The 14,337-nt window shown below is 30.8% G+C and overlaps 1 protein-coding gene and 1 long non-coding RNA gene across 2 annotated transcripts; one reads left to right on the top strand and one right to left on the bottom strand.

Moving 5' to 3' along the window:
- The first annotated feature begins 1,891 nt into the window (after positions 1-1,891).
- Positions 1,892-4,738, top strand: LOC110654374 (uncharacterized). Its single transcript, XR_009141842.1, has 2 exons — positions 1,892-2,422; positions 3,042-4,738. It is a non-coding gene; the product is annotated as an uncharacterized LOC110654374 (long non-coding RNA).
- Positions 4,739-6,067: 1,329 nt separating this feature from the next.
- On the bottom strand, positions 6,068-13,075 carry LOC110654373 (serine/threonine-protein kinase BSK1). The gene is made up of 9 exons (XM_058130756.1): positions 12,459-13,075; positions 12,206-12,341; positions 11,681-11,814; positions 11,375-11,480; positions 10,505-10,590; positions 7,747-7,935; positions 7,115-7,279; positions 6,922-7,035; positions 6,068-6,437 (listed from the first exon to the last, which is right to left on the bottom strand). The coding sequence occupies exons 1-9, from the start codon at positions 12,804-12,806 to the stop codon at positions 6,183-6,185; spliced, it is 1,533 nt and encodes a 510-aa protein (XP_057986739.1). The 5' UTR covers positions 12,807-13,075; the 3' UTR covers positions 6,068-6,182.
- Between the last annotated feature and the right edge of the window lie 1,262 nt (positions 13,076-14,337).

Here is a 14,337-nt window from a genome sequence, read left to right as displayed (position 1 = left end):
ATGATTAAACTAAGAAGATCATTTTTTTCTCATCCATTTGGGAATGGCAACAGGACGGGTCGGGGCAAGAATCGATCTTTCGATTTTCGTCTTACTCGAGTTTGAGGATGGGGCGGGTTATTTCTCGTCGGGATGCAGTAAGAATTTTTTTTTTTTTTTTACTTTTTTCATTTTAATTTATTAATATATAACATAAGTTTATTTATTAAAAAATAAAATATAATTAGAAATGTATGTTTTATAAATTATTTTAATAATATATTTATATATTTTGTTAAAATTATAATATTTAAATATATAAAAATAAAATAATTTTTAATAAATATAATAATATGTCACTATACGAAACGAGTTATGGGATTTCAAGGCGTTAAGAAGATCTTTTTATCTCCGTTCCACATAAATCGAGATCAGAACGGGGTCAAAAAAAATTGATTTGGTTAAAGACAATTCAGGTCGAATAGGGGTGAGCACTATTCAGTTTAAACTGAAAAATCGAACCGAACCACCTTAATTCTGTTTAATTTTTAATATAATTCAATTCAGTTCAATTTGGTTTATATTTCAAAAATTTATGTTATTTCGGTTCGGTTCAGTTCAATTTTAGAGAACAAATTCGGTTTGAACCGAACATAATAATATTTTTTATTTTTAAATTAATTTATTTTTATGTAGAATTTATGAATTTTATATATATATATATATATTGTTTAATTTCATTAATTAATGGATATTAGGTTCAAACTAAGGTTAAAATCAAACTAAATAACTTAAAAATCAAATTTAAATTAAAAAATAAGTAAAATTTAAAACCGATCGATTTGAACTGAACCAAATTGAAATAGAGCAATTCGATTCGATTTAATTTTTCATTTATTTTAATTTAATTCAATTCTAAAATATATTAATTTATTTTTAATAATTTAATTTAATTCAATTTAATTCAATTTATTTTAAATCAAATGCCCACCCTATGGTCGAATTCAAAAACTGTTGCCATCCCTCCTTCCATTTTTGCACACAAAGCATACCAAAAGGGACTAGCGCCCTCAGCCCTTTACCATATACTCTACTGCAACAGATTAGATAGGCATTGACCATGATTATTTTATTTAAAGTAAAATTATTTTATTTTAAAAATTATAATTTCAATAAATAAAAAATATATAGCTTTCACACAAATTTTATATAATTATATTTATTTTTTAGAAATCATTTAGTATCTGAAATTTTTTGGATGCTTCCTTTCAAATTTTAAAAATATTTTTTATTTAGAACTTAAACTCGAGACTATTGATTAAGGAAGAAGGAGCCTTTTCATCATATCTCATCTATGGAGTTATAATTATATTTTTTTATAAAATAATATAATAAAATAAATATTTTTAAATTATTAATAATGAGTTAAATTATTACATTCAATTATAAAAATATAAACAATACTATTTATTATATTAAATTATTACATTCAATTATAAAAATATAAACAATAAATATTTTATTATATTATTTTATGAAAAATATTATATTTATTTTTTAAAATGTTATTATTTTACATTAATTTAATTTTTATTAACAGTTATTTTGTAAAATAAAATATTAATTTAGACAATTTATAAAATAATATATAGAAATTTTAAAATCTTTACAAAATAAAATAATAATTATACAACTAATCTGTAAAAATTTTGACTTGAAAAGTGGAGAAGTAAAGAATAATAAAAAAAATTCTCCATTAATTACATGGACCTCCAAAATAATCTAGTCAATCTGCCTGCCTCATCAAATTAGGCGCCTTATAGTGTCGAAATTTATAGGTCTCTTCTTCTTTTTTTTTCTCCTTTTTTTCCATATTTGTCTCAAATCTCGGTATCAGTTGAAAAAAAACAAAAAAAAAACAAATCTCAGCCTTCCATTTAAAGTTTAGAATCGTAATTCCTAACCGTCGGATCAAGGTGTATAAAGATATTTATCCCAATCATGTTTCTCATCTCTGTAACCCTAATTAGTAAATACTCGACATTTCTTCTAAAAAAAAAAAAAATAGACGTTTCTTTCTTCAACGATACGCCACTTGCTCTGTCTTCAGGTTCCTCTTTTTGTCTCCTTTTTCCTTACCTCTGACACCCTAGCCCCGAACACCACATAACAGCCGCTACTCCAGCTTCACCTATCGCTTCAATGCCTGGTCTTTGGAGTTCCCATCTCCCTCAAGCTCTTCATTTAGGGTTCTTACGAGATTCTGATTCAATGTTTTCACACTTGTCGCAGAATCTCGTCAGAAACCTAATGGAGAGCTTCACCTACATTCTCTTTACTTTGTTTCTGTCTTTGATTCTCTGATTAAGGATACTAAGAAGAAGAATCGTTTTTCTCCTCTCTGATATGAATGTCCACTACAACTGTTTCTGATCAATCTCTGGTATTTCTTTATTCATTTCTGATTTAAAATTGATTTTATATTTTTGTGTAACATTTGTTTTTCTTGTTATGGGTTTTGCTGGTTTTTAATTTGTGTGTTAATTATTTTCCTATGTTTAATGGCTCAACTGAACTGATATATCGTATATGGCTTCGTTGCGTGATTAATTTTAGAAAGTGAGGTCACCCAATCTACTAATAAAAATAAATTATAATCTTCAGGTTCTGTGATTAGGATACAGATTTGCTTTGTAAACAGTTAAGTGTTCAAGTTTGGCATCTCTTAAATTGTTCAACTGAACTGGTATATGGCTGTTGCGTGTTAATTTTAGATAAAGCAAGCAGATCGCTCAATCTGTTAGTAAAAAATAAAATACAGAAACCAATGTATTATGTGCGACTCACCTCTACTCAGTGAATTTTGATTTCTTTTTACTCGCTCACTTTTTTTTTCTTTCTACCCTTGTCTCGCTCTTTGTGTCTCAGTTATTTTTTATAATGACTATAAAAACAAACAAAAGCTTTAGTCTCAGTTATGACCCTGATTGCCTCTATTTGCTTTTTAATTTTTAAGCTTAAATTAAATGCTTGTTCTTCTGGTTTGAACTTCTGCTTTGTAGCTCTTTGATTTGGATTCCGCTAAAACATAGTGAGTTTTCTACCCTCCCTTATTTTATTTTGTTATTTTCTGATTTTTTTTTTTTTTTTGGGTTTACAAGCATAGTTTGGCATTTTATCATTCTGTGGTTGGTCTGCGTAAAGTAATTTTTTGAATAATTGGATCCAAATGATTTTCTTATTTCATTCATTATTAAATGGGTATGTTTGGGATATTTCAATTAATAAGAGTTAGGCAAATACTAGTTGAGACTTGAAATAAATATAAAAATAGGTGAATTAGCTTATGGAATTACTTTATGGTGCCTATTCAGGCGAATTCTTGCTTTTTCTTGTTTGTCTTCTATTTTGTTTTCCAATTTTTTTTTTTTTTTTTAATCTTCAGGAGGACATGAAACTTCCAGGAGAATAGTTCCAAAATAACTGGCAATAACAAAATTAGTTATCGTACTTTTATTTCATTTATCTATTCCTGCGATTGTCAAATACTCTAATTTTTTTTTCAATGCTAAACCCTAAAGCCTTCTTTTTCAAAAAAAAAAAAGAGTAAAAAAACTTGATATGATTCAATTATTTTTATGAACAAAAAAATTTGTGTTGTTTTTAAGTGATGAATTTGCATTATTTGTTTTTATTGGGCATATTTAATTGGTTCTCCATGTTATTGTGAATATCATTTTCCTTCATCAAATTTTGTTATTTCCAAAAACTTTTTGCATTTGGTTTAACTATGATGCCTAATTATATGATTGATATGTATTTTGCCTTTTCACAACTTATCTATTTGTATGGGGGGAACAAAAATCTCTTCCTATCCCCTCGACTTCTTACTGTACATGATATAATTTCAGCCCAAAAAAAAAGGAAAAAAAAAAAATCAACAAGAAGCTCCATCTTTAATTGTATTTTTATCAGTTGTATCCTTGCTGAAAGTTGATCAAATTATTGAAAATTTACGATTTTGGCATTTGTTTGAGCAATTGAATTTTATGTGCTTACAGTGGTCTCTTTGAATTTGGGTGGGCTTTTTTTTTACTATTTTTTAGGGTTTTAATTGTTACTCTCATTGGATAGGTTCTTTAAGAGAGTAAGAGAAATGCAACATGCTATTGGGGTTGATATCTATTTTTAGATTATTTAATATTTTAGTCTAATATAATTTCTGGATAATGTTGACTTGGGAAGCTTCTGCGGTCGAGAACGACTTGGTAGATTGAAGAATATTTAAACTTAATTTCCCCTCTCTCTAGCCCCCAATGTTAATTATTTTTAGCTGGTTATTTACTTATGACTATAGAACATTTACGTAGCAATATTTTTGTCTTTTAATTTCATCTGTGATATTTTCGCAAGTTTATCAGTGAATTTTTCCCCCCATTTTATGCTCGACTTCATTTTGAATTTTTATAGTGGCAAAGATGAAAAGGTGAAAGATTAAAACTCTGTGAATTTTGAAGTTCTTTTCGATTACATGTGTTCTTCATGGTTAAATTTATTAAATGTTGTGTAATAATTAACTTACTCACTCTTTTTATATTTAATATTTCTGTTGCCTGTAGCATTACCTGGCTAATTTGCAAGTTTCTTATTAATGCTACTACTAAATTTTTAGCGTCTGTGTTGAGAGAACAGAGGGAACAAGATCTATTATTGGCTTTTTGAATAATGTGATTAGACCATCTGGACTTGTCGCTTTCTATGTGATTTGAATGTTCTGAAAATACGAATTCCTTCTCACTTCTCGTCCATACACATTTGTAATGTTCTCATAGCAGATCATTTAAATGAAATTTAAAAAATGTTAAACTACAAAAGAATTCTAATTGATGTTTCAAGGTGATGCTAATCATAAAACTATTATATGTAGCTGCCTTTGATTCTTTTTAATGTTTAAAGAAAATGAAGTTCAAGTCCAAACTGGAATTGCCCTCACTGGCCAGTTCTAGAACCGCCGGTACGAAAGCAAACGGAATGCCTAGTCTTATTGTCGCCTAATCGAAAAAACAGGTGGGTAGACAGATTTTTAAAAAAAATGGAATGCGTAATTTAGGCTTCACGTGTGTCAATGGAAAGCCCAATGGAATGCATTTTGGGCCTTATAGAACCATTTCAATACCCAGTAACTTTTCGGCCTCGATTGACTCAAAGCGAACGAAATGGGTTCTGGGCTTTACCTGGCCCTCTTCAAAACTCGGTAGAATGTGTTTTGGTCCTTTCGTGGCCCATTTTGAAAGCACGGTGAAGAATTATTGGGCCTCACGTGGTCCACTTTGCGGCGGAATAAAATGTGTTTTGGGCCTCTAATGGCCCTCAGGAAAAGTACAGTTGCATTTTCAGCCTGTGGTCCGTTTTGATAGCTCAATAAAAAGATTATTGGGCCTTGCATGGCTCACTTTAGAGCCCAATGGTCCTCACGAGGCCCATTACGAAGACCCACGAAGGCATTTTGGGCTCCATTGGTCCACTTTAAAAGCTTAAGGAAAGAATTATTGGGCCATGAACGGCCCACATCAAGCTATTGGTATACAAAAAGCTTAATTCAAAGGCCCAATAAAATGAGTTGGCTGTTCTGTGGTCCATTTTGGAAGCCCAATAAGACGATTAGTGGTCTTCAATGGACCACTTTATATGCTTTTGGGCCTCCGATGCAATCTTGAATGGAACCTATCTAGAATATTTGGGCCTCACGCAGCCCACTTAAATACACAATGGGGCGTGCCCGTGACCTTTTATTGTCCATCGAGCAAGCCCTGTAAAGTGCTTTTCTTGCCTGACCCTCCTTGCAGCCCAACAGAATTTTTTTTTTCTTTGTTAGATCCGGATTGAGAGCCTAATCAAAGGGTTTTGGGGCCTGAGCAGCCCAGCACGATCCTTGCTTTCCTCAAATTGGAAGTAATGTTTTCTCTACAAGCCATGTGAAATCAATTTTTTCATCCAATTTAAGAGGGGGTTTAAAAAAAAAGAAAAAGAAGACAACAGCTAATAAAGAACCGCCCCTCTCCCTCTCCCTCTCCCACTATATGACATATTGGATGGAAACCAGATTTCCAATGCACATGACACTAACCCCACATTTTTGTTACAATAATATCACAACAATCGACCACATGCAAATACAAAAGAATATTTACAGAAGTCCCCTCTCAAGATCCTTTGCCTCCGCGTTGCCTTTTTTCTTCCAGCATAGCAGCCTCATTCAACATGTCAGCTGCATCGTTGTGCATGTCCAGCTTGGCAAGGGCCACAGCTTGCATGTAAAACGCTGTAGACCATTCAGGGTATACACATTGTGCTTGCATTGCATCTCGGAGGGCAGCATCTGGTTGATCACATAGAAGATGACATAGACTTCGCCGTGCATAAACAGTTGGAGAAATCATGGTTCCCACATCTATAAACTGCATCAACAGGAATGATGTCAAGTCAAATAAAGCACGTCCTTTGAAAAATCAAATTAATTTACCATATTACCAACAAACTGTCATTTTACAACCAGGAGGTCCAGGACTGTCTTAAGGTGAGTTAATTGTCCAGCACCAACCACAGGAAGATTATAAGGACTCGTACATGAGGTAATAAAATTCCTGGTTGTGATCTCAGAATTGCAACTTGACAACTTTATTTTTCAGCAAGGTCAACCCTAAGGCCTAAACCAATCATACAGCCAGCTTTATTACATCTTTGCCTGTTAAATTCACAGGAATTATAAAGCAGAGAGCACAAAGTGATGAATGTCAACAACTAAGTATCCTATCTATTACATCCCCACAAGAAAATAAATATATATATATATATATATATATATATATATATATATATATATACTTTTTCATTTCTTGTATGATGATGTCATTTTTGCATCCAAACAAGAAAAATACGCACCTGAGAATAACATTCTATAGCTGTTTTAAAGTCTTTGTCGCGAAATGCTACATCTCCACGCTTTCTGGCCTCCAACATATCTTTCATCTGTTGGGTCCACTCTTGGAAGGATAACTGCACATCCATAAATAAATTTTTGGGCACAGGAATAGAAATAGGCATTAGGAACAATGCATTTATACAATTCAATTACCTCATTAGTTCCTTCATCATCCTTGTAGTGTGTCATTACCAAAATCTGATGTATAGCTGTGAGATCCATCCGTGAACAGGCATCACCCATTGGAGAAAGAGGGTGTTGTGGAGTAGGTGATGCTTCCTCATGCTTTGGTATTCCAAGCATCACATAAGATGGAACCTGAAAAAGTAAAAGATTAATTATCCACAAATTGAATGAATCATAGGAAGACAAGGAAAATTGCTATTTAACATGATGAAGTTGCATGAATGATTTTAAGTGATAACAGACCAAAATGATTTTTAATTGATTAGTTTGAAAGTGGTTTATTTATTGTCAATCACCACTTCCCAAGTGATTAATCAAAAGCCCTCTCTCTCCCTTTCTTTTTCCCCCCTACTTTTAACTTATTAAATTTCTATACACCAATCTGAATTCTGAAACCCAACCATCCACCCAAGCAATTAAGTCTGGCTAAATATAAACTGACTGCACAGAGTAATTACTTTATTAATGTTCAGATCTGAATTAGATATGCAGTGATGCAATCTAGCAGGTCAAGAATTTTAAATTGTATCTCCACCTCATTTTAACACCAAATTTGCACTACAAGATAATCATATGTGAACCAAAGGCAAAATACTTACATCAGGTTTATTTTGCAGCGGTGCAAGGGTAGCAACAAGATCCTTTGTATTTGGCCTCTCTCTAGGTTCATACTGTAAACATTCTGAAGCTAGATCAAAGACCACAGTTGCTTCTTCAGTTGAAAAGTTTCCCTCCAAATGTGAATCCATTAAGAGAAGGATGTTTTTTCCCCGTATCATATCAAGGGCCTGCAAGAAAAATAAAAATGCTATAAAAATTGGTAAAAATCATATTTCCAATAAACAGCCACTATATCAGAGTCGGCATATGGCTATGACCAATAACATTCATTATGCGAGGATACAACTATTTCAAATACGAAAAATTAGTGTGATTTATTTTTATCAGAAACCATCATTAGCTGCTAATTTACCCATTCTGCCATTCTGTCAAGCATTAACAATTAGTCTTATAACATCAAAAAGCAAAGGGTAAAATGTAATGAAGATCACATAAGACCACTGGAATATCACGTGTGTGAAATCAGATGACTTCTTACCCTTCTAGTCAGCTATCATCCAGAAAATTTGTTGGTATATATCTAATTAAGTAACATCATTCTCACATCCGCTACCTAGTTGGGAAAACAAAGTATACCGGCAAGCCCCATTTAAATCCTATAAAGTCCCTACCTAATCCAGACAAACCAAAGTGCTCCAATGGCAAATTAAAGCTATCAGCCAGATATCATTTGATATCATTACAGGAAAAATATCTATAAAAAAGCAAATGATTTAATGAATTAGGCCTGATACTCAATTGAGTCTCCGACTTTAACCTAAAGATAATTTCCCCTTGGTATTTTGATTTTCATCAATCAAGCCTCTTATTACCTGAAATTATAAAATTTAGTCCTGACGAAAGCATGTGAATCACGTGATAAAAACCACTGCTATCTTGGCGTTAAATTCATGCGAACCAAATCTGAGAACAAGTGAATCAACGTACTAGAAGGACAAGAAGATTGCGAGCCAAAATACTAAAAGCCAATCTCAGCACTTACCAATCACAAGCACATAAAGGCAGAAATAAATTTAGCGAAGAAAAACTTCACAATTCAAAATTTTCTCTACCAAAGCATATCATAAGAAAGAGTCTCAACTATGAGTGCTGAGATCATTGGCATGTTAGGGATGCATGCAAATTTGGGATTTTCTGAAAATTTTAAATGAAAAAAAAATTCATAAAAATTTAGAAAGATCAATTAAAAAACAATTCACGTGTTTACCGATAGAAATATAAAACCCAGAATCAAAATGGAATAAATCAACAAAGTCAAAACGCCATTACCCAAATTTTGGCACCCAACTGCCCATTTGATGATTTGAACCCAAACCAGAGGATCATTTAGCAATCCAAAATCTTCAAAATTGGTTTCCCTAGTAAGATCTAACCTGCATTCCTCTCAAATTTTAAATGGTTGGGATTTTGTAGTATTTATAGCAACTTTGGCACTTGTTGTGCAGGAAAATATATTTTCTTTGTCATGGGAAAGTAATGAAAAAATAATGTATTTTTGATAAGTGAAGTATCTGGATTCTTGAAATTGTGAGCAAATACAGAAAGATTTTGTAGAAATAGTTGATGTCAATTTTGACCTTGTTAAAAGAAAAGATAAAGAAAGAAAAAAAGGATAATTTTGTAAATTTAATAATCAACACTGATAAAAACTTGCAATTTATGGCATGTGTAATACATGCTCTAACACCATTTCTGATTAGAGTAAATTGCCCAATTTTGAATAATAAAAGGGTTTAATTCACGAAATTAAAGTACAAGGGGGGAACTTATCTTTGGATTATAGTTGAAGGGCTTAATTCAGCGTTAGGACAACAAACTAAATAGAACAAACAATAGTTTGGCAATTTTTACAACCCAATTTACAATTTAATGAATCAAATAAATGAGACTAAGCCGTCTCTTTTAATAGGGAGGAAAACATGCAAATTAAGTTCCAAGACATAATACCCATTTGTAACAAATCATATAGCAGACTGAAATTCATAGGGAGAATTCAGCTTCAATTGATTTCAAAATTAACTTTCATATTTTGACTAAATTTTAAAGAGAGAATATTCAATTAAATTTTACTGTTCATAATGAATGAAAAATGAATTAAATCAATTTAGTTTCCTGTATTACCCTTATTTACAGGGGAATGAAAGTCACATACAGGACTTCATTGGTCCTTGATAGTGAGCCCCACATTTTTTTTCCTAATAACAGAATTGAGTTCTTGAGTAATCCATGCTCCTTAGGTCAAAATTCAGTTTTATATTCCTCATTTTGTATAACATGTAAATTAAATTCTAAAAATGAAAAGGCTACACACATTAGGGAGAAAAATAAAAATTCAGGGTACTATATAGGTAAAAGGAATTACATATAGAAAGGAAATCACCATTGTCATGCATGGAATGGCTGGTTTTCAACTGTGTGGAAAGAACTATTCTCATACAGAAAAGATAAAATCAACCTTTATTTTCAAAATTTTGGAAAAAACCACAAATCACAAACTCCAAGAATAGGTTAAAGAAAAGTCGGGACAAAACATTCAGCACTATTTGAATAGGCCAGCAGCCAGCCACTTAATTAGACATGCATAAAGCTTTGCAGTAAGAAGAACCATCATATGACATTTCCATTAGCGCTGCTCATAAGGAAAAGTCCATTTGGTTGAACCACTGAATAGTATCTACGAGTTCACCTGTCTTTTACAGTTTATTACTGACCAGAGTTGGGATTTGAAATACTTACATGACTAGGAGGGATGTGCTTTCCACTGAGAAGATCCAAGAGGACAGTCCCAAAGCTGAAGATAACACTTTCAGGAGTGACTCTTCCTACAACAGACATAATTTAGTAACATTGCAAAATATACAAGTCAAATAGTAGTCAATCAAACAAACATGTCAAGAATATACAGCAGTGAAAATGGGAATTATTCTGAATATAAATCAATTACGAAGCTATATCTTGAGAAACAAAACCAATAAATGGTATATGACAAGATATTTAATATCTAGCTGAGTACAAAACACTATCTTAGCTCATAATTTTCATTCTTTGTTATCTCATCAAATGCAACTTTAGCTCAATATATCTATCCCATAGTTTTGGTCAACAACTTAAAATTTCAACATCAAAAAGATGATCCTTTATCAACACAAAACACAATGCCTCAAATACATGAATTCCATAATCCTAGCATTTTTATTATATGGGTCACTGAATGAATAAGACAAAAGATTGGAGGTGTCAATTAGACATAGCACATAACCATTATAATGTTAAGTACTTCCTCATCTTAATCGCTAGTATTACAATTGGAATTCAGAAATTTGAATGCACAATATTTTCATTAAACTATATCTTTATGATATTATGAATTTAATAGCTCAGATGCTAAATCCCCTATTCAGACATTGTTAACTACTAGATCTTTCAATCTGCATGAAAGCACTCCTCACCAGCATTTAAAGTAGTATGATTCTTTCAAGCCAAAGTACATATAACCACACTGCTGACCCTAAACATAAATACCAAGCTCCATGACATTGGAAGACCATTCAATGAAAGGGGAATCCACACATGTCAATAAGATCTGTAATAAAATAAAAGAAATACCATTTCTTAGATATTCGGGGGGTGTATAAGCAAGATTTGTGCTGTAACTTTTTCCATCCCTACTATTTTTCATCAAGCCAAAACATGAAAGCCGAGGGTCTCCATTCTGCCAAAACCGTCCACTAAGTTACCACTTTGCTCTTATAGAAACTAACAGATCCTCCAGATGAAAATAGCTTAACAAAACCAGATATTTTCAACTAATAAAAAACAGAATGAAAAACTTCGGTCACTGAATTACCAACTTTTATATAGACTAGGCAAAATGAATCTTAGAGGTCAAGAAAAAGAGATAAGTTGCACTACCTCGTCAAAAAGAACCCTATAAGCATTTAAATCGTGGTACAGTGGACAACCTCCAGAACTACAATAATCTAAAGCTTCAGCAATGTACAAAGCAACTCTTAATCGCAGGGCCCACTCAATGGTTTGATTCTCCCCTGTCAAGGAAGTGAAATGAAATCATAATCGGAGACACAAGATCAGAAAATGGAAATGAAATAGTAAACAAATTTGCTGACAACTTTCAAATAATTATTCAATTGAACATGAGAAATACAACAACATAGCAGCAGACATCATTATACCCTTGAAGATTCTCCCTCGTAAGCTGCAGCTCAAACGCATCTAATAATATTAAACATACTTTCTAAAATTGTTCTATTTACCTCCTTATGTAAGTAAATTGAAGTAGCTAATAAGAATCTTCAACTCTAATTTAGGTTAATTTTTCAAGTAACACAGTACCCTTTAAAACTGAGTCAAGAAAGCTGCATAGAAATGAAAGATGAATAGAAATTAGACTTAGAATCCCTAGAATGCGAGACATACAGTGAAATAGATGTTTCGCAAGGGTATCATTGGGCATGTATTCCGCCACCAGTAACCTCTCGTCCCCATCACAGCAGTACCCTATCAAATTAGCTAGCCTCTTGTGTTTAAATTTCCCAACACCCAACGCCTCAACCTTGAAGAAATTATTCAGGAGAAGAACATCAATAAAAAAAAAAAAAAAGTTCTGAAAGAAAGACCTAGAAATTGATTTAAAAAAATTTAATAAAAAAAATCCAAAATCTGTAATTACAGCGAATTGTTGGGGATCGGGCCAGGCAAGCTTCGTGAATTTCTTGACAGCGATCCAAGTGCGATTATCTTGGTTCTGTAGACGGCCTTTATAGACGACATTGGGAGCCTTCTCACCGCTTTCTGAAACGATGAACTCGGGGCTAAAGCTATTGGTGGCAGCTTTTAGGTCAGCGAGGGAAAACTCGGTGAAACCACAAAAACCTCCGGAAGCAGCGGAGGCAGGGTCGATACCGTTGGCCGGGTGAGAAGGGTGGTGATTCTGCGACTGATGAAGATAGTTGTTGTCGTTAGAGGCATTTTCTTGGGAGACGGATACTCTCAAGAAGGAAGATTGGCAACAACCCATAACTCGCCCGAGTTAAGTGAGTCGCCGGCCCCCTCCACTTAACTCCGTCTCAGAAAGAAACCATAAGAGGCGAACAGAAAGAGGGAGAAAGAGAAATCGCTCTTATTTATTATACTTTATTTTATTAATTTAGTTTTTCCACACTGACTTAGCGCCCGTGTGGGTGTGAGAGGAGAAAGATAGAGATCTACTGAGTGATGCAGCTTTCTTTTTCTTTCCATTTGCGCGTTTTCAACTGTCCTTTCTCTCTCTATGTCTCTGTTCCCTTCCTTCATTTTCTCTCCTATTGAGTTGTCCTTTTAACGTGATGAAGGGTACTTCTCCTCACAAGTTTTAACTATCAGCTCACTAGACATCTTTCTTGCTTTTTCTCCTAATTTTATCCTTTTTATTTATATATGTGCATAAACCACCTCTGCCTCTCTCTATATATATATATATATATATATATATATATATATATACACACATTAAAAAATTTCCACGAGATATTATTTTTAAAAAATTTATTATATATTATTTTTGCAAATATTTTTTTACATGAATTATTATTTAATTTTTTTATTTTTTATAATAAAATTTAAAATTTTATTTTTTATTAAAATTTAATTTTTAACAATTAAGATTTTTTTAATTAAATATAATATTTAAAAATTATTTATATTATTTTATAAATATTAATTATTATTTAATTTTTTATTTATCTTTTAATTATCATTATTATTTATAATATTATTTATTATTTATAATATTATCTTAATATTATAATTTACATTATTATTTTTTAAAAAATTCAAATTTTAAAAAATTAAAATCTTTTATGATTAAATATAATATTTAAAAATTATTTATATTATTTTTTTAAAAAATTTATTTATGTAAAAAATTAATTATTAATTTATAACATCATAATCAATCATAAAAACTCTCTTTAATATTTATTATTATTTAATTTTTTATTTCTCTTTTAATTACTATTATTATTTATAATACGAGTTTAATATTTATGATTTAAATTATTATTTTTTAAAATTTAATTTTTAAAAATTAAAATATTTTGTAATTAAATATAATATTTAAAAATTATTTTTATTATTTATAAATACTAATCATTATTTAATTTTTTATTTATCTTTTAATTATTATTATTATTTATAATACTATCTCAATATTTATGATTTAAATTATTATTTTCTTTAACATTTAATTTTTTTAAAAATTATGACTTTTTATGATCAAATATAATATTTAAAAATTATTTATATTATTTTTTTTATAAATAATTTATGTAAAAATGTTAATGTTAATAATAACAATAATAGTAATAGTAGTTTAAAATAAAAAATAATTTACAATATGATAATAATAATAATAATAATAATAATAATAATAATAATAATAATAATAGGTTATCAATGTCATTAGTTTAAAGAAAATTGGTCATTAATTTATAATTTCGTAATCAATTATTATATAATTTAATAATATTAAAATATTTAATATATATTTTTATTATATTTTTTATATTTTT

Source organism: Hevea brasiliensis, chromosome 12 (genome assembly GCF_030052815.1).
Source record: "Hevea brasiliensis isolate MT/VB/25A 57/8 chromosome 12, ASM3005281v1, whole genome shotgun sequence".
Lineage (NCBI taxonomy): Eukaryota > Viridiplantae > Streptophyta > Magnoliopsida > Malpighiales > Euphorbiaceae > Hevea > Hevea brasiliensis.
Note: the sequence above shows the minus strand (reverse complement) of the source record. Positions and strands in the feature narration are given on the sequence as shown.